Raw genomic sequence first — 26,617 nt, forward strand, 5'->3', positions numbered from 1 at the left:
TGGCTCAGGGTCACATATGAGGAGAGGCAGTCTACCCCGCCATCACAGCCATACGTCACTGCCCATCAGAGCGGCTGTAAACTGGACATCGGTCAATAATATCGTCCGCTATACCATTTCACATTAGCAAATCACAAATGTAAATCATGCACATGTGTCCCACTTAAACAGACCCAGCTAAACCACAGAGCCCTGGCCCTCTCCGAGCACTCAGCCTGAAGCACAACTCAACATGGGTTTCCCCCATTCATGAAGCCAACACTGACTCATCCCTGCAAAGTGCTGCTGGTCATTCAGCCACCTGCAGGAACATTTTTTTTTTACAACTCTCATGTTGCCTGTTGCCTCCACTGATCCTAAAATAACCAGGCACCATCACCCTCCACTGCCTCCTCCTCCTCCTCCTCAACTTCCAGTCTTCCTCACTCCCCCCCACACCTCTTCAACCCCGCCACATGGTTATAGTTAAACATAAATCAGGCGCCACCGCTGGTGTGAGAGCTGTAGAGGCAGACAGGAGGCGCACACACACACACACACGCACGCACATCGCACCGCCGCGGCTCGTCGCTGCTGCTGCTGCAGCCGGTGTAGCGAAGGAGACTCGCGGCTTCCTCTCCATCATAAGGCGGAATGGCTTGAGATCAGACAACACGGGACTCGTCTCTATCGCCTGATGCACGATGATTCTCTGACTGTCTGCCTGGCTGTGTGTGTCCGCCCGTCTTGCCGCGAACTGCTGCAGTGCTGTTTTTCCAGGTGTTGTGTGCGCGCGTGTGTGTGTGTGTGTGAGTGAAGAGTGTGTGTGTGTGCGTGCGTGTGTGCATGGTGGTGGTGGTGGTGTTGCAGCCTGGTGTAATTCTCTTACGAATTGTACTAAGCCGGGGAACGGAGTCTGATGTCACATGTGCTTCATCGGAGGAGACGGGGCATCTGCAAGCTGGATTTTGTGGAGGATGCTGCGGCAAGTGATACACAGAGGGCTCAAGGCTTCGTTCTACTGGCTGGGCTTATTCGTTAGCAGGCACCCCGTTTTCTTCCTCACTGTACCCGCGGTCCTCACCATCATTTTCGGATCTACCGTGCTGAGCCGATTCAAACCGGAGACGGACCTGGAGGTGCTGGTCGCCCCGACCCACAGCCTCGCCAAGATCGAGCGCAGTCTCGCCAACAGCCTGTTTCCCATCGACCAGTCGAAGCACAAGCTGTACTCGGATTTGCACACCCCGGGTAGATATGGCAGGTTGATCCTCCTGGCCAAGTCTGGGGGGAACATCCTGGAGCTGGCTGATCAGGTCCTGCAGGTCCACAAGCAGGTGTTGGATTTGCGCGTCAATTACAAGGGATTCAATTACACGTTCGCGCACCTCTGCGTATTGAGCCACAGGGACAAGCGCTGCCGCTTGGATGATATCATCACCATCTTCGAAGATATCAGACAGGCTGTGCTTTCCAACAGCACTTTCCATAAGGTGCCCGTCAGCTATCCCAACACAACATTAAAGGTGAGGATTTTTTTTTATTATTGGATATGCATGTCAGCCAGGGCCCATGCACACTAAACCCCCCCCCCCCCCCTCCCCCAAAAAAAAATAAAAAATCTCCCCATCATCAGAGCCGCCGTGACAGTGCAGCAGCAGCAGCATGAGCAGCAGTCAGCATGTGAATAGCAGACTGGCCCTCGGAGCTTGCCATAATTTCTGAATGAACGCAGGCTCAGGGCTGTGATGTGGGTCTGCAGATTGCCACATATATCAGCCAGCGGAGGAACCCTCTCCATAACACACACACACACACACAAGCCGGCTTTTCAGTTTCCCCTCCTTCCTTTATTGGTGCACGTGAATTGGTTGGCTGCATATAGCCCCAGACTGCTCTGCCCGGCTCCTTCACACTCATTCAAACACACACACACATGGAGAGAGAGGGAGAGAGAGGGATATCCTGTGCTTTTTTTTTTTTTTTTGATGCAGTGTCTCCCTCTTGCCTTCACCTGGCTGCACATGCAGCGTGACATGGCAACAGCAATAGAGTCCCAGGTATCCCTGCATGCACCTGTCTTTCCGTGTGTTGCTCAGTGGGATCTGACTACAACAGGCAAAACATCCAAAGATGCTGCATGCAAATTCAGATTCAGATGTGCTCTGCAGATGTCTGATCAGGTGTTCTGGTGGAGCCTTCCATCAAGAGCAGTGGCGAGATTATGGCTTCCAACAGGAAGATGTGTGCTTTTTCTGTGAAACTATAAAAATCTGTTTACATAACACAGCAGAGACGCTTGCTGCTTCTCTACCTGCCACATGTGCACCGTGGGCTCAGACTGACATAAGCACGAATCCACAGTATCCACGCACGCCTGCTCTCCAGCACAGCGGATTGTAACTTGCTCTAAGAGCTGCCACAGCAGCGTGAGCTAGCCGAGCAGGGACAGTGTCTGAGTAGCAGGGCCATCAATCGTCCTGTTGCAGACTATTTGGCTCCTAACAACAAGTCACATTGATATGCAGAGTGTTTTCTTCGTTTGACTGTTAAGTAAGAATCCACAGAATGTTTTTGAGTTTCTAGTTGACAAATCGGCATTATATCATTCTCTGCATGTGCCTTAAAGTGGCAGTTTTTCAGCTTACATGTTGAGAAAATTCCACCTTTAAGAACAGGAGAAAGTCTTCCACACAGTAAAAGCTCATGCTGCTTTCACTGTTTGTTAAAAGTACAATGAATTCCTAAATGCTCAGTCCGATGTTTTGACCTTCACTCTATTCCACCTGCTTCAATTGTCATCACTCCCATACATCTGGCCAACAGACCCCTCCTCTACCTCTTCTACCTACCAGTAGTCTCTTTATTTTTAATGCAAATCTTCTGTATTTTTGATGCAGTTGTTCCCTTTGAAACCACTCATAAATTACCACTGTGTAGCCATAATCCTTTACTCTGTGTACACAGATACCAACACCGTTTAGAATCTAGAACATGTCTTCATCACAGCAGCCATATGGACTGTGCATAATAAAAATCACACAACTTGCAACTTTGTAAAGCAATGCTTGCTGGTTAAAGCAATTTAACGACATTCACCTGATGGTTGCAAAAACTACTTGGTTCAGTAAAGGAAAAAACAAACAAACATTGCGCATGTAATCTCAGATCAGTACAGATTTGTGTATGACGTACCTTCTGTCCCATGAGACATGCCTACCAGTCCTACTGTGTACTGTAATGCTGTATCAGAAAATAATTATTCTTTTAAAATTGACCATCAAATACGTTGTTTATTACGTATGTTTTTGTGGTGGTAAAAAACTGGAGTTTTATTACAGTTGAGTGATGCAATTAGAGTGAGTCCCAGTGATTTGAAAAGCTGTGTAGTATTTGTTTCTTTAGTGCCACAGTGTATAGAACTGTTCATACAGTACAGTTCATAAGAATTAGGGATGTCCCGATCCGATCACGTGATCGGAAATCGGGCCCGATTACGTGATTTCAGATTCGATCGGAATCGGACATTACCTCCCGATCAGGACTTGAATATATTTATTAGGACTCTCAAAGTTAACGCCTTCTGTGCAGGGTGGCTCTGTGTCCTGTAGTGTAGGGGTATGACAGTCGCTTTTGGTGCAAGAGGTCCTGGTTCGAGACCTCGATGAGCTGCTGTGTGTGTGAAATCACCTAGCGTGGCGCTCTGGACACACACACACACACGTTTTGCTAGGATCGGATCGGGTCGGGACTCGGTATCGGCAGATACTCAAAATCAAATCACTTGGACTCGGGGGCAAAAAAACCTGATCAGGACATCCCTAATAAGAATATGTCATCAATCCCTCTCTCTCTCTCTCTCATTTTATTTCGTTCTACTTCCTCTCACTGATGTCCTCACTTTTAAAGTGTCAGTGCACCCTTCATTAAAAAAGACATCCACCTGTGAAAACTTCTGCCACTACAGTGTGAAGACATTGGGTTTTTGATCATAAGAACTGCCTGAGTCTGAGGATCTTATCCAGTGTACTGGGACATCACACAGTGCTGTCAAACACAAGCTGCTGTTAAGTTTTTGAACAGGTATCTGATCTAACTGTAATATTTATAGCCTGATATTATGCTAAAGGCTAAATCCATGAAAAACATTCCATGGACATTTTTTCTTCCATTCGTATGCATCCACATTCTTAGGCACACTGGCATTAGTAACTTCTCTCCAACTCGAACCTCAGTGCTTCCCTCTTGAAGGCTGATGTGATCTGCTCCCTCCTCCCCACCTCCTCTCCTCACGCTATATCAGTCACTTTGCGCTCTCCTTGTTCCTGAATCCTGCTCCTTCTTCTTCTCTGTCTGCCTCTCTGACGAGCTGTCTGTGCTAATTCATTCGCCTGACTTATGGCTCATCCTGCTCTTTGATGTCACAACTGGGGTTTATTTCTGTGCTTGTTATACAGACGAAAAAAAAAAAGTCCTACTTTTTGCTGAGCTGAACTTTAGCTCGGTTCCCAAGGGAAAATGCTTAAAATATATATGCTTTGTTTTGCCCTGTCTGCTGGATTTTTTTGTTGTTGTGTAACCTTCTTAAGCTGTCAGGTAAATAAAAATACTTTGAAGAATGTGACGATGATACAGTAAATTAGGCCGCTGCAATGAGAAATGCGAGCAATATATGTCGTCAGGCAGTCATACTAGAACGAACTTCTTATATGTGAAGGTTCATTACTTCTGCTTGACAGCAGGAAACAACATAAGACCATTAAAACACATGTGTACGTATATCTGACCTCTCTGTGGTCAAAGGAATAAAACACAAATTAATCGTTATGGACTTATCACCATGGTAACCGTTAATATTGGTGGAGAAGTTTGGGTGCATGTTTAGTGTAAAGAGCATGTTTAGTGTAAAGAGCAAACCTGGCTGCTCTTTAAAACCTCCAATGGACATGACAAAGTAAGACATTACATTTGTTCTTACACCTATATTTGACAGGATCAGATGATTCATTGCATTCATTGGGCAGTTTTACACGATGCGTATGCTTCATGGCAATGTCATGCAGAGGTCAATGTTTGTATTATGCCATCCATTCTCTTTAATAAATCATATCGCAGGGGTGAAAGCAGCAGAAGCTAAAATGGCTGATATGTAGAAGGAGGTTGATGATTGGATGACAAGGCTGATGCAGTCATGTACTTGTGCATCAATAACCGGCTTGCCTCAGGGTGCATGATGCCGATAAAAAACAGAACCAACAGATGTCTCTCATGACAAAAAGACTACACAACACGCGTAAGTGCATTGATACTATAATTGCACAACCACAACTGTACTTGTAGACTTGTGTCATGTAAATAGTAGATTTTTCAGATCGTCTCAAACATGCATTGTAAATAAAGACTGCAACACTACAGAAATATTGTTGCCATCTTGTGCTCACAATTTGGCCGAAGCTTACGCCACATATGGCAGCTGTGTGCGGGAGCCAAGAACTACTGTGACAAACTCAAAAACCAGCAGATCGCTTTACTCCCATAATGCAACAGAGTTTAAGCATTTTTTTTTCAGACTTTATATCTACGTTTTACATGTGGAATTGTTGGCTCGACTTTTTTACCAAAGGATGTTCCAAACAACCGACTTAAAACACAAAACTATTGTTGTTCCTCACTGAGTGATTTGTCGGAAGAACTTCTCCCCACCAGGGACCTCCACGTCTCCTCAGAAAGCTTGTGAGGTGTCACTTTCCTTCTCTCCACATATCACTCAACACAGACAACCCCACATATACCATTACTTCCTTTCTCTCTCACTGACAGCAAGAATAGTTTGCCTGTATAAAAAAGCTGCAACAAAGCTGAACATTTCTGCCCTGATCATGTCTTATTGTTCATCATAAGATGTTTCGATTAGCTAGAGATTTGTCTAAAGTGCCTAAGTGAAGCTGAAATGTCAGTGTTGTGGAATTATTTGATCTTTCTGCAATTACATAAGTGAAACTGAGGCTAAAGCTTTCTGTTAGCAATTACTGAGTGATTACATTACAGAAACACACTAGTGCACTGTGGTGAAATGACACGTTTGAAGCATCGAGTAGGATCGTTTCCGACGGTAATGATGGAGCACAAACATAGCATTTAGATGTTGCTTTACAAATTGATGCATTTGAGGCAGTCAGTCATAACGTCTTAAGACTCTGACAGGAAACCTGGCTGTTGATTTATGGATGGACTCAATTATGCGACTTCAAGGTGCAGTGTCCATCACCATCAATTTACCCTGCTGCCCACATAATGCCAGAGTGGAATAACTCATTCGTTTTTTTGTTTTGTTTGTTTTTTTTCCCCCCTTGCTGAAGCAAATTGTGTACGGAATTTGAAGCAAACAATCACAGGGATTTATTCATCTAGAAGCGTGAGATTTATATCACGCTCCCCGCTGTGAAACAACACATTGTGGCTGTTTGATTGTGCTGGATTATTGTGTGCCTAACAAGATAAATCGTATCTACAACAAGCAGCAAATTAAAATTTAAATTGTTCCGGTTGGGACAACAAAACTGTCATGAAATGTTGGATATGTGTCATGATTTCCTGATTAAATAGACTAAGGAAATATTTATCACGTTACTGCTTAAATGTGTTTTAATAATTTGTGAATAAGCTCAAAGCCTTGATATGCAGGATACATAAAAACAACTCAAAAATTTGGAGGCTGATGAAACAATAATATTCTCAGCATCACCTACATCAACTAAAACTGTTTTTTTAGCCCCTTTATAGAGTAAACTGCTAGACCCAACAGAGGAGATTTGCTATTAATTTGAAAACAAAATATCTTTTTATATAAAGCGCTTTGAATTTAGCTAATGGAATATTAGCATTAACTAATTATAATTACTATAATTGTTGTATTTAATTTTACTATTCTTACTTTGGCAAATACTTTACAGATTCGTGAACATTTAATAAAAGTAAATAGGTAAGAGATAAATGTTTAAATTATTTATTATTTGCTAGTTATAAATTGTCAAAAAAAAACACCTGTACAAATCAAATGGTTAAAGGAGTTATCTATACATAATTATTTGTTATAATTAGCTATATGTATAGCTTGTAGCTAACTAAAAAGTTAGTGATTGGTGGAAGTTTTGGTCACCAGCAGCAGGGATTGCTCAGCATGTCAACAGCTGCTCAGTATAGTCATGCATATGTTGTTTAAACAGCAAAAAAAGGACATCATGCATAGGTTGCCATCTCCTTGTCACACTATCAGACGATAGAACAGTTGACTACTTAGTGCACACCAAAGATCTTAAACACTGTACGCTATGCCACCTTGACTGCTACTTTCTAGTGTGTTCTAACTCAGCTGAAGACTTCTACTGAACAGTGAAGGTGCGCTGAAATGTTGCAGGAGGACATTATGTTGTCAGTCCCACGTTGAGAGGATATGCTGCACTTTTAACATTTTATGGATGCCAACAGTTAAGTGCTCTTCACCTGTTTTCTGGGTGGTAACTGACAAACACACAGGCAGGCGGCGGGTACAGGCAGACGGTAAACATTCGAAACATGCTTCCAGAAAATTTTTTCTATATATACAATAACACACATATACATATATACGTACATATATATATATATACGTACATATATATATATATATATATATATACGTACATATATATATATATACATATATGTATATGTGTATATATATATACATATATATATATATATATATATACATATATACATATACATGTATATATACATATATACATATATATATATATATACATATATACATACATATATATATATATATATACATATACATATATACATATATATACATATATATACATATATATATGTGTGTGTGTTATTGTTTGGCGTCTTTCATATGACATTACTGGTCATCTTCTGTCTCAGCTGGGCATTTTCTCCATGCTGCTACAGGCTACTTTAGAATCTGCAGACCTTATGGCTGAGTGCACATCTGCAGCGTGACCCTGGCAATATTTCAAGCTCAAACATGAAAGGTTGTGCCAACAGTAACCTCATATCCGTATTACATTCTGATTTCTTCCTGACAGACTAATGCTGCCCACTTTTATTGTTCCAGCTGCCTCACTGAACTTAACACTGCTCTACACAACTCTTATTGCACAATTACATTATCGCCAAGCTCTTGTCACTGTGATGTCTTGCATGTACTGTATAATTTGATTAATTTAACAATGAATATGGAGCAGCACATCAACCTTCACACAATGGCATATTTCAGCCGCTATGTCTACAGATGTAAAGTGGGCTCATGGTTAATGGTAGCTCAAAGCTGTAACAAACTGCTGCGCTGCTCTTTGTGGTTTCTCCCCTTTAAGTGGTGTCATAGAAAAGTCTGTGGAACTTTGTCCTCTCCTCAGCACTAATGTCAGATCTGTCTGAATCCTCTGCAGGATGGCCGTGTTTCTTTCATCGGACATCAACTGGGCGGGGTGTCCTTCTCGCCCAACAGTCGGGACCAGCAGGTCAAGTTTGCCCGTGCTGTCCAGATCACCTACTACCTCCGTAACAATGGGCCTGTGGTCCAGGATGCCATCGCAGAGCGCTGGGAGAACGAGTTCTGCGCCTTGGTCAGCCGGCTGTCCACAGCTGAGGCGCCACATGCGCCCGACCAGCTGCATATCCAGTCGCTCACCTCCTTCAGCCTGTGGCGGGACTTCCACCAGACGGGTGTGCTGGCAAAAGGGGAGGTGCTGGTCAGCCTGGTGCTGGTACTCCTAGCCGCCACCATCTCCAGCTCCATGCGGGACTGCCTGAGGGGAAAGCCGTTCTTGGGCCTCCTGGGCGTGCTGACCATCTGCATCGCCAATGTTACAGCAGCAGGGATCTTCTTCATATCAGATGGGAAGTTCAACTCCACACTGCTGGGGATCCCATTCTTTGCAATGGGTGAGTAAGAGCGTCGGCCATAAAAGAAAATCTGTGTGTGTGTGTGTGTATGAGGGTTTTATCAAGTCAGTCGCCACTTGCAGCTGATTGAGAGGGGTTTAGAGCAGAGTTGTGATGAGCATTTTGTCTGATGGGATGCCAGTGGATTTGTAGCTAAAAGTGTGTGCGTGTGTGAGCGCCCTTTTGTCAGGCAATTTGCAGGGTTTTTTCTAAGACTTTTTGCATTAAAGAGACACTCAGTTGTTGAGATTTCTCATTATTTTGTGCGCTTCAGGCGATATTTTACTCATCACTGTTCTGGATTTAATAAAATCTTTATTACAGCGTGTTATTATAGAAACACAGTGAATGAGAAACAGCGTTTCATCATTTAAAAAGTGCTTTTCAGGAAGGATGTAACAGGACTGGGTGATTTAACTATGGCAGGCTGGACTAGAGCTAACATGGAAGTGGTGGTACTGGTACTGTGTGTACAATCCCGAATCAATAAAACACACCATTATCATCTAAACTCTGAAATCTAAGCTGTGAAAGCACAACCGAGTGCTTTTAAAGGATGAGCATGACTTGCCAACGGCTGCCAAAGAGGACAAAGCATACAGGGGGAAAAAGTGGTCATGCATATTAATTTGGGGAAATTTTGCAAAAAATTACAGAATTACAGAGCTGTAAAATCCCCATAAAGTCCTATTTAAACATAAAAATGCCAGAATAACCAAGACCTGGTCCACTTATGATATAAGATGTTATCATCTTGTTGCTTTTTTGGTTGCTTTATTGATTTAATAACACTTTAATTTTAAAGAATTTTAGAGTCAGTTCTCCCAGCATTGTAGAGTAGAGTTGCTTCCCCAGTACCAACAAACTCCTGCAGGTTACTTTTGCAGGCCAACGTGGATGTTAATGTCCCAGAGATCCCCGACAAAAAGAGAGATTTTTCCATTGAGTTTTGAATTGTTGAAGAAAATAGAAGTCAATAATACTAATGTGTTTAATCTAAATCAAACAGATATTGTGTTAATTACTTAAAGGCCACTAGAGCATCACAAACTGTATGAGCATTGTGACACCTTAGCTGTATTTTAGCCCTTCTCCTGTTATCTGCGACTTCTTGTTTTTATCCTCCATTTCCTGCCTTTACTTTTACAGCTACACTGTGTCCATTCACTCCACAGTATATCTTGCATTTCTTCCCTGTGCGTTCCTAAGGTCACCAGATCCCTGGGGCTTTCGCACGACTCAGCTGCAGGCTGGCTGACATAACTGAAGTTTAAGTAAGACTCAGAAACAGGAGGCTGGATCAGCTCCTTATGACCTAGAGGCAGAGGAGGAGGAGGAGGGTGGTGGTGGAGGAGGAGGATGGAGGGGGTTGTGAGAGAGGCTAAAAAGGAAAGTCAAGGAGAAAAGAGCAAAGGAAAAAAAATGCACGACTGTGATGTATAGGATAGAAAAAAACCACGAGGGTGCAAAAGGAGAGGCTTGGATTGGACAGAGAGCTATACTGGACTGTAAGAGGTAAAGGAGAGGGAAAGGTGGAGAGAAAAGACACATACAGAGAGAGGAGGTGGAGAAGGACGAAGGAGATGGAGAGGTAATGATTAAGTCTGTAATTTTTTATGACAAGGCCTCAAAGGCAGCAGATGTCCACCCTCCTCTTCAGAGGTCCTGACTGCGGCACACCCCTATCACTACATCAACGCCACATCAGAGCAGTCAATGAGGACTAAAATGGAAACTGATACCCCATCTGTCATAGCAGTATAGTGCACCCTGTTGAGACATCATTACCACCTATCAAAAACATTCAAGTTTATTATAAATTATGAATTAATAAGATGTTGATAATTTGATGGTTTTACAGGCCAACACGCCAAAGAAATACCTTTAAAAATTGCCCCACGATGTGACGATGCAAGAAAAACATGAACGGCATAACTGTATTATAGAGTAATGTAAGCATAATATATATATTGTGAGTTAAAATGGTTTTTACAACAGGTTAATACCTTTAACAAATTGTGCCACCTGTTGTAATTAGGCTGAAAACACACATACAAGTTGAAATGCAGGAAAAAAAATACAAATTAATGTTTTGCTGTATTCACAGTGTTGTACTCATTATTTGCAACATTATATTATATTAACTAGATTATGCATAAATTGTGTCTGCAAAACATATCTTCTTAAATATCACATTCTTAAATAAATCCAAGGTATTTTATCACTGTTTATCTAAAATCTTGCTATGCCCCTTAGTACTAGACAACAGGAGCAGTATGGGGTTTTGTAACAGCTGACACATAGAAGTCTTGATGACATCTGAAATTATGTCCCATGGTGCTCCACTGGAAGTGAGGAGACTCCCCTCTCTTGTAGGAGGTTACCACATTTTGTATTAGTATCACCCAATGGCAGAATTGAAGTCACTATTCTGTTGGGACACCTTACATTTTCAACTTCATCATCAACCACGTGTATCACAAATGTAATCTTGTCTTGTAAAATTGCCCCCACTTTATTAGCACTGTTTTTCTATGAAAGTGGAAACTGGTTTATGCTGGTTTCCAGCTCAACCATGCTGCTCTTTAGTTGAATTTGCCCAGTTTAAATAGGTCACCAGAAACCTTGTTTTGGAGCTCTGTTCTACTGTTGGGTATAGTGCTGGCTTCAAATAAGCAAAAGGGGCTTTTGGCTTAGTTTTACTTTTTCTTCACTGTTAACTTTGCAGTTCTTTTATGCACTAATGAGCAAGCCTGCAGCTGCAAGTATCTGGTGGCTACATGCTAACCAACATCTTTGTAGAAACGGAAGCACAGAGCCACTTCTGAGCCTTGTTCTGCAGACTCCCATGATTCATTTGTGTTGGTGATATACACTATAGACCTAATTATCTTATCTGAATATAGTCCCATGGCTTCTTAGTTGGTTCTTGTTCCTTCTATCTCCACAGTGGAGACTGAAAGAACACTTGGGATTATAGTGTGCTATTTTAAGCCCCCATAAGTAGTATTATTGTGTATTATTATAGAAATTACTAGTTGCAGCAGTCTATTGATATTAACTTTGAAAGACGCCAAAACTCCGAATGTTTTGTTCATACTACGCTTCAGCAAGGTTCTTGAGGTATAACTCACAAAGCACCCAGCTGTCATTTATTAACTATTTAATTGTCAACCAGAAATACAAAGAGATTGCCTGTAGGTCTGTAGAAATGTACAGAAATTTAACCAATATTTCTAGGCACAGATTTGAAGCAAATAAAGCTTTAGGTCAGAAATTTCTCTCATTACTGTGACAATGTGCAAACATCTCTGGCTCTATATGTCTATTGGGGCATGGTGGTGGAGTAGCCAGATGAAATCCAAAAGCCAAATATCTCTCCATCCGTCTGATGGGATGGAAATTGATCCCTGACCTACATTAAATGCCAAGTGCTGTGTGTAGTGATGCACCACTCATGACTGAGAGATGTGGGGGTTGCACTACCAGGCAGAAAACTTTTAGTAGTAGTCGGGATAAGAGAATACATTACTACAGTACAATATTAGGCAGTTTACAAAAGCTGGGTAGCCCGTGCCTTCACTGTGCAATACGTTTTGGTAACTTTGAGAGTCAATGGTCCTTCACCAGGTAGTTGATGTGGTTCAGGCATCTGTTACACTGGAAGCACACTCAAGACCTGACATGCAGTATCTAGAACGGGAAGGCCTCAGCATCCCTAAGGAGGGGCCCAGGACAGATTGCTGCCACACTGGATGAGAGTCAGGAAATAGATGGATAGGTGGGCAGTTTAGATCAAGTCAGAGAGCCAGTAAAATCATTTTTGGAAAAAGTGGGATCACATCCAACAGGAGAAAAAGCTTCTCCCCTCTGGAGCTATATTCAGCTTGTTGAGGGTAAAACTGTGCCATGGTTTCCCTTTATCTGTTTCATCAAAGCCTCTCCTCACATCGTAGTAAACCTAATCCATTATTCTCTCTCAACAATCTAACTAATGCCATCCCTGGCCTTTGAAACATGCAGAGGAAGCCGCAATGCACAGGGCAGGTACCACCCGCCACGCATCTTTGGACCTTTTTTTTTTTTTTAATATGGAGCAGCCTCTCTTCCTGTCTGTCTCCCCAGTGCCTATCTGCCGTGTCATCTCCGAGCTGGCCAATTACTGCTGAGCTGAGCTTGTCACTTCCTTCTCTCTCTGGGTATGTGATGGCTGTTAGAAGTGTAAAAACAGGCAGGAAGAAGAGCAAAGGACCAGAATCAGAGCAGGACTCATGAAACATACATGCTCCAGCAGAAGCGGTGACTGACTATCTCTCTCTGTGCTACGACAGGCTCAAACTGAGAGAGTACATTGTCTTTCAAGAACTCTTATTTATGTAACGCAACATGCAGCCACCGTACATCTCACCCGGCGTTAACGTGGAGTACTAATTAAGTCATTTAAACCGCTGCTTTGCATGAAAGGTGCTGGGTGTCCCTTCTTTGTAGTTGGTTTGACTCGATACATAAAGCAGTAAATTTACCCACTTTTAACCCATAAAGGCACCGTTGTCATGGTATGACGTATCTAAAAATGTGGGGGAGAAACAGTGGGAACAGGAGCAGAGAAACAAGCGTAGCAACCTGTGTTTATGGTTTTATGACCGATATAGCAAACAAACAAAGCTCTCATGATATTTAGGCTTTGCGTATCATGTTGTTCTTCTTTTATACTCAAGTCTTATTAGGTATGTGCTAATTTTAGCTACATGCACACGTGCAGAGCAGCTTTTTTTAGTCTAGATGTGGGTGAACTAAGTGTTATTAAAGATGTTTTCATGAAAACTTCTCTCCCTCTCGCCCGCTCTCTGTGTTCTGCCCCATCAATCTGAGCCTGTGATGTCCCTGTCATCGCTGCTGCATGATTTACAAGCTGTTTGGAGTTTCTCTTTCTGGACCTTGATGTTTTTTACGGACTGATATTTTCTTATCCTGGGAGGCTAAGATAGATAGTGACACTCAACATTCGCAGCCAGTCACGCGCCATAGCCATCTCTGCTGACGGTGAAAAGCCTTCTGGGAATTCCTGCCTGTTTCTATAAGTGGGGCTGGATGACTGATGATCGATCTGTAGATGTTATTGCCGTGAGTGGCTCTGGGATGATGGTGGTATGACGGCTTCAGGGTCGTTATTAAGGCCTGCAGGGAGGAATCATAAACCAGGTCTACGATACACATCAATTAATTGAGCTCTATGAAGATATGGCCCTAAATGGAAAAATACACTATATCTGAAAGAGCAAGTCATTTGAAATCTATACAATAAACTGCTCCAGATGTCTCTACAATCATTTTATGTTGCCGTCGACAACAGGAGGATGTATTTTACACTGGGAATGAGATCCATTTCTTTTCCTACTGCTGGTAACATGTTCTAGTCATTTTCTACTCATTTCTCGTTTGCGTTAAGTCAGTGTTAAGTATTCAGCACCGAGCCTCTGCATTGCTAATCGTGGATGGGGAAATTTAATGTATTTAGCGTATTAACAGCCTCCGTGTTTCTTGCAGGTAAAACTGACGGAAATAGCAGTAAACAGAAGTCACAGTTTAATCAAAGCAGACAGAGACAAGAATAACACAGTTAGTGGCTGCGACATCTCTCTGTGTTCCCATGGTGATGTGGCCCATAGGAAAAGCCTAGAGGACACTTTATGTTTTCTGGACAGAGAGGGTGTTAAATTCAACTCAGGTCTGCCTGAATGTGTACAACATCACTGCTATACATGTACTATATACATTTTTTATTAGCCTGTATTAGCACAAATAGCTTTCCTCATTTGACAGTTGGCTTATACCTTTAAATCTCATTAACTATTGCCAGGTTACTCAAAAAGAATGTGGCAAACTCAGTACAGTACACTCAACACATATGGTAACCGAGTGCACACTTGTTTCACACCCTACAGCAGCCCCTTTTAGGAAGAGTGCATACACAGCAAAACTATGGTGTCTTATATTTCTGTAGTCTATAGGGAATCACTATGTGCTACACCATAACAGTCCAATGAACAAATGCTCCTCCGCCAAGTTCAAATGTGTTCATTATTTATGGATACTTCTGGAGCAGTATTGTGTACAGCAGTTGGCCACATATGTTCTGCTTTTGTCCTAGTTCCATCATCAAGCTCATGCCAACGCCATCCGTAAACTTCATGAAGCAAAGAATAAACTGTAAAAATAATTAATAGTGAATAACAGTGCTACTAGATTCCACTACATAAATAAGGAGAAACACACCAGATAATCTGGATTATAGCCTCACTTCTCAGCCCTTTTGAGAGTCGTTTGTATCTCTTCCTGCCACAGCACCCTTATATAAAGATAACGTTTTATCATTTATAACTGTATTTGTTTTCAGAAATCTGAAAGGCTAGAGGGAACGTAAGGAACTTGCATGCTGATCTGTGTGTGCAGCTTTATATTTATGTGCCATAGGAAGACATGTTCTCCAGTGCAACAGAGCCTCCTCCCTATTACATCAAAAAGTATTGATCTTTAGATACTCTCAGAGTTCTAGTTTAATAGATAGCCGACCTACACACACACACACACACACACAGGTAAGAAAACACTTACACACATCTGCACACAGGTAGTATAAAAATAATATTGTATAGTACCTGGATGCAGCACATCTTTATGTGATTTAATGCTTTTCAAACCGGTGTAAGTTAATCCTGCTAATCCTAATGTTTTTAATTCAACCCATTAAGCATGGTTTAAGTGTGATTTACCAGCATGCAGTAAAAAAATGACAGAATTCTAATCAACACTAGAGGTATCCTTAGTCAGCTTTGTTATCACAGATCTCTTTAAGGGTACCATCTTACAGGCCATTAATGGTGCAGCCGTATAATTCCTCAATGATATCTGTGACGGGGACTAATGGGTATCTGAGGCAGCAGCTGCTGGAGGCTCAATGACGGTATCATGCTAGATCAGCCCTCTCATGTTGAGAGGTAATGAAATCCAATGACTGCATTTACATGCACAAGCTATTCCGGTTTATCTGCAGCTGTTTACATGGCTAACAAAATAATCATTCCATTTCCATATGCATGCAGCAGGAAAATGCTGCGTTAAAAAAAAGTCAGTTAGGTCCCTATTTAGATTTCAGATTTGACAGAAGTTGAAGAGAACTTATGTAAAAATTAATTTTTGTTTTGGAATTTGCTCTAGTTACCCGGTACACTATATGACCCACAGACACATTCGCTACACAGATAAAATAGAGACTTCTAGGCAATGAATCACTGTTTTTTTAACAGTTATCAACATAATCATGCTTGCGTTTACTATGAAAAGCACAACAGTTGTTAATTAGGACGGGCCACATCATGTTACTCTCTGCATTTCACCCCCTCATTAGAATGGCCACTTGTGTGAGTGTGTGAATATTGACCAGGTTGAGAGCCACTTTTCCAGATGAGAGTCAATGAGCAGGTGTGTTGAAGGAGGGCTAATCCATTTTTAATGGAACATTCAGCAGGAAGTGGGGTCTCAAAAGGACCCCGCTTAACAGCTCTAAATATAGCACCAAGGAGGAGGTGTAAGGTCTTGCATTTTTAATAGCTTCAGTGGAGGGGAAAGTTTTTCCATGTGGATCATACCTCCTGCTCTAGTCTTTTGTCTGAATTTTTGTCCAAAACAGACTGTGAAGCTATTTCACATCCAAGATGAGAGTGACAGCAGTGGTTTCCTCTCATGCTATTTCAAGAGTCTAGTTGACAGATGTGGGTTTTCTGTGACAGTTCGGTCGACTCTTGCTTGAAAAAAAAAAATAGATTGACTAAAAGGCATTTGATGGATCAGAGACTGCATCTAATGAGAACTGTTCCCTGCACTCACTGTAGATTGACTGACTGTTGTCAAGTTGCAGGAGTGAATGTAAATTATTCCTTACTTCATGCATCCGAAAGCCTTTTTCTGCATCAGACTCAAACAAAATGCTGTACAGCAAAAGCATTCTCAGTAATTAATTATTAAAGGTCAGATCATGGAAATTAATTTACACCTGGGATCAGAGTCAAGAGTCAAAGGACAAAAAAAGTGACGTAGAAATACCACCCGACTTGAAAATAATGAACACAGCCATATGAAGTCGGTGTGTTTGAAAATGTCCACCTATAAAATGTGCATATTTTTTTATGTGTGGCAAAAAAAAAAACGTTCAGACATTCATACACACAAATACAAACAGGTCCTAAAACCAACTATATTCACACAACCTCATGCTATCACTGCGCCTCTTCATCGACATTGAGGCTACATTATTAACATGACAGAGAGACAGGCAGCGGCAACACATTTAGAGAGAGGACCTGAAAATGCAAATGATTAAATTTGCTGTTTCACAACCTCAAAGAAATTTCACAAAATGTGTTTCAAGCCACTGACAGACTCCTACTTAAATTCTAGGATAATGTTGTTGCTCGACTGTAGTAATGCAGCTTAACATTCGCACCATTTTCACTTAAAAAGACCAAAAATTCTGAGAGGATTTTGGGAAAAAGCACACAGCAATTCAAGACAATTATCTCTGGATAACTCAGGACTTTTTTTAAGTGTATAAAACTCTCAGCTTTAGCAATAGCAATGTTCCCTTGAGGTTGATTTGAGGTGTTTACTGATGTTCACTGGAGGTGAAAACTGATTTCATGAAGAAGTTACTTACAAAACAGGTGAGACGTGCTGAGATTTCCATCATGCTGCAGTGGATTTATTGTCCGGCGATGCTCATAAATAACAATTCATAATGTAAAAGAACTGCAGAGATGCCTGTAATCAATATGCACCTACTTTCTTACACTGCACCCCCTCACTTGCACAAAGCATGTCATTGTTTTCTCTGTCATCATCATCATACTCATCAGTGGACCACCGAGGTGTGGTAAATTTATAGCAAGCTCAGTTTGGCATCATTAGGTAGAAGCAGCAGGCTAGTTTATGTTAGCCAGCTGCTAACATAAACTATACGATGTGGATACGCAGAAATATGCACGGAGACAACTATACTGTTGGATGAGATGTATCTCCTGGGTTTGCAGGTGGTTAAGGGGGTTAATTTACCCCAGGCCCTTTAGGTCGTGTGCTTCAGGTCTTCAAAATAAATAAATAAATAAATATCTGTCGGAGTGACACTTTTTCCCCCACATAAAGGTTCTTTAGTAACTCTGTAAGCAGACTGCCTGTAAATGTTGCACAGTAGCAGCATTGGTTAACCTATATGGGTTAAAACTAGGGATGTCCCGATCCGATCACGTGATCGGAAATCGGGCCCGATTACGTGATTTCAGACTCGATCGGAATCGGACATTACCTCATAGTCATATTTATTAGGGCTGTCAAAGTTAACGCTTTCTGTGCAGGGTGGCTCTGTGTCTTGTAGCGCAGGGGTATGACAGTTGCTTTTGGTGCGAGAGGTTCTGGGTTCGAGATCTTGATGATGCACGGGTTTTGCCGCAACAACTGCCTTTATAGAAAGTATCGGATCGGGACTCGGTATCGGCAGATACTCAAAATCAAATGACTCAGACTCGGACTCGAGGGCAAAAAAACCTGATCGGGACATCCCTAGTTAAAACTGTTGTCGTCTTTAGTGTGATGTGTTTGCTTTTAGGAAATAAAGTCTAGCCGTCTATAGTTTTTGCCAAGCACATGGATAGACGAACGAATAATACACAGGATGTAATCCTGTAGCAGCTAGCATTCATGGTTCCAAGTGTAATATCACAGCAGCAGTCAGGGTGGGTCGAATTTAAACTCCATTAAGGTGTTATTTTTCTTTTTCTTTTTTTCTGAGAGCAGCAGGGGGATAATGATAGAATCATTTCTTTTGAATATAACCTCATAGCAAGCAGCAATTTGAAGCTCATCTTACAGCTAAAACAGTGCAGGAGTAGACAGTTGCCATCAGCCAGGCAGGCATACGTAGGTGTGGAAATTAAGACTTTAATTGGAAAAAAAAAAATTTCTTCATGAAAATAAGTAGACATCGCCCAAATATCGATTTGGATGTGAAGATTGCTTTTGTGCTCCCCAGTGTTCGTCCTCTCTTTCACTCCCCTCATCTGTTTTTATTGAGTTTGGATCAGTCCTCTGCAGTGAGACCTCCTCCTTGTGATATTGGCTCCTCCGTCTTCTCCACCTGTGTGACAAGCTTGCACGGTTAACGGTCATCCCGATTGGGAGAATCCACAGTGGGCAGGAGCGACTGACACGCGTTCTTACCACGTGATGGATGTGTTTTTAAGAGTGTGCGTGCCCCCCAAAGTTTTAGAGCAGTAATTTAGTTTAATGACTCAGTGGCTGTTTGGTGTGGGCCGGGGGGGGAAGAAAGGCAAAAGCAGCCCAGGCCTCCATTATAGGAGCCCTGTGGTCAGACTGTGAAACTATAAGGCTGGTTTTTTTTAACACCCCACCTGCTTTCTAGCTTGCTGGACAACCAGTGACAAACTGCACTCCTACAATCCATTCAGGGTTGTACCTGCAAGGAAGAGGCTTGAGATGCAACACCTTTTGCCTCTTCATCCTTTCGTTCTGAGCTTCAGCTTCTCACCTTTCTCCCTCTCTTTATCTATCCCTGATTCACTGCTGTAGTGTTTGGCAGGCTGTCCCCCAGTTAGACAGAACAGGAACAGGGGAGTCAGTAAAAGGTTACAGCAAGAGCTTTGATGATGGCGCAAAAAGTTCAGCAATGTTGTCGGAAAAAATTAGCACCAGTTATCAAAACGCGACCCAGTATTTTTACCCAGAGAATGGAAACAACCTGCAGCCTGGGGTTCAGAAATGCTGAAGTCATAAGTGCCTACTTAGATCAAAATTGAATGTGCAACAATAGCCAGGCCAAGAGGAGATAAAAGCATGCACGGCCTTTCTAAGGTCTAAGAAGTAGAGGTCTGTGACCTGATTTTTGTGAGCCGAGTAAATTGCTTCTAATGTATAGAGCACCCACACTAGATGGTTCAAACCGCAGGCAGTAGAGAAAGAAAGGAATCACTATTCTGTGTGATTTAAATCTGTTGACTGGACATTTAGCCACAACCTTTGACCTTACATTGCATCACAATAAAATGGTGTTAATGTATAAATGCACAATTTCTCCTCTCAACAACAAACCCAATGAGAGGAAACAGACGGTGAATAGAGTAATAGAAATATTGTTGATTAATGAAGACAAAGTGGTGACATTGCATTTTTCCATTTGAGGAGGAAGCCTTTCTTTAACGTTAGCGTGTTGGCTGTGGAGACAAACTGCTCACAGATACCAGCATAAAAAAAACATATAGTTATTGCAATGCTACAAAAAAAGCATATATTGTATATATTATAGGTTATCCTTATTATCCTTATTGATACATATCTGTAATTATACAAATGTTTAGTTCACTCAGCTGTACACGGTTATCCCTGAGGACCAAGTGAAGTCCTTCACTGCAGCTGCCGTATGTTACACCACCTGCAGACTCATATATAGAAGAAAAAGGGAGGTCTAAATAAGACGGGCTGTTCATTTGCTGTCTGTGTGTGGGTGTGTGTGTGGGTGAAGATGGCAACGGAAAATGAGAGTACGGTCTTCCCTGCAGACTCGTGTCGTGGCTGTAAAATTCTAAGATGGCAGTCATACTGTGTGTGCCATTGTTGGGGACATCACGATGACACTGGTTCTGTTTTATCACTGAGATAATCGTGCTTAACAGGAACACAAGCTCTTTCTCTCTCCGTCTCTGTTGTGTTACCTCACTCCTACACTTTCCATTCCTATTAAACAGCCACAGTTAGAATTTGGGGCAATGAATGACGTATTTCAGTGAGGGTAATAACATTGATGAATGCCTACAAAGTTGATTAGCATTGAGTAACAGTCATGCTTCCAAACACGTGTTTGTCTCCCTCCTACTTTTTCCCCACTTCTTACTAATCAAAGTTCCTGCACTGTTAACACTGTCCAACCAAAAGATGTGAGTGTTTTAAAGCTACAACCAACAATGTCTCTATAAGATAAAGTGAAAACCTTTCAACTCATGTGTCTGAAGGCAACAGCAGACCCTCTACAGTTCCTAACATTTTGATCTGTTATTGCCAAGCATTGTTACAACAGAGTACTTAAGTCAATACATGTAGAGAAATACAGGAGAAAGCAGCCTCCGTTAGTGAGACGTGGGTGTGAATATATACTATCACCACAGTGAGCGTGCTGCTGTTTTTGATCTGTGCACGCACTCCTCCATCCCTTTAACCCTTCTAATTGGGATTCTTCTCACAGTGCAGCAACATTGCTATCAAAGGCTGTGGTAGTTTTACTGAGAGGGAAAGCAGCAGTGAATGTTTAGGTGATGTTTGCTAAGTAGAAAACAGAACAAAACACTGCCAAAACAATAGTCTCTGTGCTTCTTCGTTCTGATCTGTTAAAGAGGTGTTTTCTAAAAGACGACACCTTAGTATGCAATATGATACATTAGTATTATTTCCATCACAGGCGGTATAGTTCACTTTAAAAAGCAGAATGAACAACTTTAAATGTGCAAGTTAGTTTGTTTTTGAAATATTACAAATTTAGTAAATAGTGTTTTTTTTTTACAAAACTTCAAGAAAAACCAACTACAGAATTAAACAATATTTTTCCATCATTGCAATTTTTGTGAGCTGACCATTTTACTTATTTACTGTACAGCCAAGCTGAATATTTTGTGTATAAAATTTGTATTTATAAATCTGCCACAGTAGCTGTCAGTACTATAAAAGTGTGCATAACAGTAAATAGTAAAACATTCCAACACTCCAGTTAAGTATAATTACATCAGATTTGTTAATAGTTAATAGCAATTGTTTTGGACTATCACTGTCTGAAAATATGAAATATCAATGAACTTGATTCCTATAGCTAAACTATACTATATGTGGTACAGAAAGTAACCAAGGACACTTTAGCAGATGGGCTCATTGTTATTATCCACATCCACCTGCCAGCAATCAATCACTGTAATGAATCCCAGTGCTTTTCCAATCATGTCTAGAAAATGACACACTACTTAACATCCTATTTGGTAACTGGTGAAGGGAAACGCGTGTACACCCCTAGTGTAATGCTGCGAATACCAGGAGTGTGAATTTCCCTTTCTCTCCACACCCTCTAAACCAACTGACACTAACTAATTGACTTGCAGCACAGCTTAATAAAACTAAAAGCAGGAAGAGCCATCTAACCGACTCATTATGTAGGTCTAATCCTTTATACTTAATTAACTTTTTTTTTCCGCTGTGTCAAACGAGGAGAAATTTATAATGCTGTCAAAGGTAGCTCTGTCCACCTGCTAGAAGGGAACGTATGGATGAGCTGAATCCTGTGTTCCTTTACATATTTACATGGTGAAGGAACATAAATTCATTCTAATGTTGAGAAATTCATAACACATTCGCCTGCAGCAGTCAGGCTCAGGCATTTCACAAATAAATGAACAGTGTCTGTGGGTGGGCGGGTGTTCCAGCGTGGGAGGTTTTGCACTATGGCTTTTCACATGCCTTTAAATGTTGTGCATTCATGTCTATATTTTTTGACTGCTATAAATCCCACAGATTTCGCTCACATGAATGGGCCTGCTGCAGACTGATTTAGATGCATGGTAGAGAGGACGGTGTACAGCTCTATCTTTGTCCAGTAAAATTCTCAAGCAGCGTTTCTAGTACGACATGGTACATCCTGCCATTCTTGTAATCAAGACTTATTTTATGAGGCAGCCTGTAGTGGACCCAAATGAATCCTTTTAACAGATTTGAGAGATGTCCTCAAATATTTACTGCTCCTACTGATCCAATAAATTGTGATACTGTGTGCAATACAGATGATGGATGAAACACCTAGAAGAGAACATTAAAAGTCAAAGAGACTGAAATCAGAGATGACACAATGTTATCAGGCTTTTAAGTATGTATGTGTGTGTCTGAATATCAGTGGCTCAGACAATTGTGAATTGCACATTGTGAAGAAATTACCAAATTATTCAAGTAGTCAAGGGCATGTTTCAGATTTGATGATGGTAGCGAGAAGGAATCTGGTTGAAGTTAGCTGATTAAAGACATGGATCCTTGTTCTATCAACAGACAGAAGTAGAAAGAAGTCAAATGCTACAAAAACCACTAAAGAATTCTATGAAGTTCACCACTGAGTTCTCAGTATGCTCCTTTATAATGGTGAAAAAAACTGTGTCTAGTTACTTCACAGGGTCAACTTTTGGCCCTTCAAGATGAGTCATGTGGTCTTTTATACAGGGGGAAATATTTTGTTCATTCAATTGCTGCAAATTCAAATTTTTTAAAGAAATGTCAAGGTTGCACAAATGTTTGAAAATAATCATCTCTCTGATGCTGTGCAATAATATTCCATCACTGCTGTAATTACTTTAACAAAGTTAAAAATGAACTTTAAACCTCAGCTCAGTCATAAAAATGAGACCTCTATAATGCCACAAAATACTTTATAGGTACGAAATATGGTTCCACATAGACAAAAAAAACTATTTCACAGGTGTCAAATATATGCACATCTTGTTATTTTAATGCTAATACATCTTTATTTTGTGTTGTAGGCCACGGAACCAAAGGGGTGTTTGAGCTGCTGGCAGGCTGGAGGAGAACCAGAGAAAACCTGCCCTTCAAGGAGCGCGTGGCAGACGCTTTCGCTGATGTGATGGTGTGCTACACAATGACCAGCTCACTCTACATCATCACCTTTGGCATGGGAGCAAGCCCTTTTACTAACATAGAGTCTGTGAAAATCTTCTGTCAAAGCATGTGTGTGGCCATCCTGGTCAACTACTTCTACGTTTTCTCCTTCTATGGCTCCTGCTTGGTGTTTGCTGGACAGCTGGAGCAGAACCGCTACCATAGTGTTTTCTGTTGTAAAATCCCTTCAGTGGAGTATCTGGACCGTCAGCCCACATGGTTCAAAACCATGATGAGTGACGGCCATGATCTGTCCACACACCACGACAGCATCCCGTACCAGAATCACTTTATCCAACACTTCCTACGAGAGCACTACACAGAGTGGATTACCAACACCTATGTCAAACCCTTTGTGGTCATTCTGTATCTCATCTACGCCTCTTTCTCATTCATGGGATGTTTACAAATCAGTGACGGATCTAACATTGTGAATCTGCTGGCGAGTAACTCTCCAAGTGTTTCATATGCTCTGACCCAGCAGAAATACTTCAGTAACTACAGTCCTGTGATTGGGTTTTACATTTATGAACCTATTGAGTACTGGAACTCCACAGTGCAGGAGCATCTAAAGACTCTGAGTCATGGCTTCAACAAGATCTCCTGGATGGACAACTTTTTCCACTACCTGCGGGTAGTGAACGTAAGTGCATCAACTAAAAGTGACTTCATCTCCATACTTAAGGGTTCCTTCCTGCGCAGCCCAGAGTACCAGCACTTCACTGAGGACATCATATTCTCCAAGAACAGAGAGACTGATGAATACGACATTATCGCCTCAAGGATGTACTTAGTAGCGCGAACCACAGAGAAAAAACGCGAAGAAGTTGTGGAGCTTTTAGAAAAACTTCGCCCCTTGATGCTGATTAACAGCATTAAATTCATTGCCTTCAATCCCACATTTGTGTTTATGGACCGCTACAGCTCCTCCGTCATCTCGCCTATCCTGACCTCAGGCTTCAGCGTACTCACCATCCTCATCCTCACTTTCTTTCTGGTCATCAACCCCTTGGGAAACTTCTGGCTCATTCTCACAGTCACATCCGTGGAGCTGGGTGTCTTGGGTTTGATGACTCTCTGGAACGTCGGCATGGACAGCATTTCAATTCTGTGCCTTATTTACACACTCAACTTTGCCATGGATCACTGTGCACCACACCTGTACACTTTTGTGCTGGCCACCGAGCACACTAGGACGCAGTGCATCAAGTTGGCACTGGAGGAGCACGGGGCAGCCATCCTGCAGAACACATCCTGCTTTGTGATCGGGATCATGCCTCTGGTGTTTGTGCCTTCCAATCTGACCTACACACTGTTTAAATGCTCCCTCCTCACTGCGGGCTGCACAGTGCTGCACTGCTTTGTCATCCTGCCCGTCTTCCTGACCTTCTTCCCGCCATCCAAAAAGAGACACAAGAAAAAGAAACGGGCCAAGCGGAAAGAACGGGAGAGGGAGAGGGAACGGGAAAGGGAGAGGGAAAGAGAACGGGAGGAGATAGAGTGCATTGAAGTCAGGGAAAATCCTGATCATGTGACAAACGTCTGAGAAGTTTGTAACTTTAGCAATCAATATCAGACAGTTATTGGTGGTTAAGAGGTGATCTCCGATGGTGAGGTACCTCTAGAGGTGCAGGGGAGACTGAGATGTCCCCTGAGGAGTGGGCTCTCGTAACTCCCAACCAATAGCAGCTAAGCTGGCCAGAGTTGAGTGCAGCCCCACTGGTCAGTCATTCAGTCCTTCAGTCCGGACAGTGTATCTCATTTGCACAAGCTGCAACATGCTCATGGTTCTTGGTCTCTTTCCCAACTATTTGGTATATAAAAATAGTCACCAGAACGTATGCTTGCTAAATTTGTAAGTAAATCCTTAACACACAGTATGTTAGTCCATTTAAATACTGTATAAGCAAAATAATTGTTCATTTCCTGCAGCCCTCATCTCAAAAGCAGTGAGTGAGGAGCACAGCAGTCTGTTAAGCCAAGGACACTAAGACAAAGTCAGCCAGAGTGGTTAGAGTGATAACTGTACAAATTAATACTGTGCAAAACATGACTGTGCCCGCACCTTACTCATCACACCTTAATAATAGCAAAAAGAAACCAAATTGTGTGGAAAGAGAGAAAAGGTGGGCCGAAAGCACACCGCATGCTTTTCTGTAACATAACTGAACAGCTGACCTGGGCAGATGGCATACACTGTGTCCATTACGAAAACGTATCTTGCACATTGCGTTGTGTGAACGGAACTGTCAAGCAGGAGGCAAGTATTTCTGTTGTATTTCAGAGGTCATGTAAGGTCTTAGGCAATGGCAGAAGGAACTGCAGTGGGCTGCAGCACACGAGGAGGTGGTGATAAGTGACTGTCTTGCAGCAGTATTTGAAAAGGCAGTAAGCCTGATTCTTAGAGCGTGGCTTAAGTAAATCCCAAACTGCTTTTGCACCAGAGCAGTAAAACCAAAAGCGAAGAGTGTTTCAAATGCTTGACATGATGAACTTTCCCAACAAATTGATATAATGGATGGAAGTGTAGATGAATGATTCTGTGACCAACTTGTGAAAGCTCACTGAAACTGGAAAGTTGAAATGTAATTAAATTCTAGCACTGCTGCCAAATAGTGTACAGAAACTTTTGTTGGACAGACTTTTCTTGGTTAGTTTGCACAGTCACTTACTTCAAACGTATATCATGAATTATTTAAACAAATAAAAAGGATTAGTCAAAGTCAAGTAAAGGCTGCTGCAGCTGAATGCACCTAAAATGTGACGGAGTCAAAAAAGAAAAAGCTTCTGGATTTTATTCCATCCAAAGCAAAAATAACAAGAGTGACAATAAGTTCGAAACATCACACCAGAAATTGTGCTCCAAACGAAGACTATTGTGGGTTAATATTTATCGCTGAATAGGCAGGATTACAAA

General features: G+C 41.8%; 1 protein-coding gene across 1 annotated transcript; it reads left to right on the forward strand.

Moving 5' to 3' along the window:
* The first annotated feature begins 905 nt into the window (after positions 1–905).
* Positions 906–25,246, forward strand: ptchd4 (patched domain containing 4). The gene is made up of 3 exons (XM_028397641.1): positions 906–1,331; positions 8,445–8,940; positions 23,565–25,246. Exons 1-3 carry the CDS (start codon positions 906–908, stop codon positions 25,244–25,246), a joined length of 2,604 nt encoding a protein of 867 aa, XP_028253442.1.
* The last annotated feature ends 1,371 nt before the right edge of the window (positions 25,247–26,617 follow it).

This window comes from Parambassis ranga, chromosome 24, assembly GCF_900634625.1.
Source record: "Parambassis ranga chromosome 24, fParRan2.1, whole genome shotgun sequence".
Taxonomy (NCBI): Eukaryota; Metazoa; Chordata; class Actinopteri; family Ambassidae; genus Parambassis; species Parambassis ranga.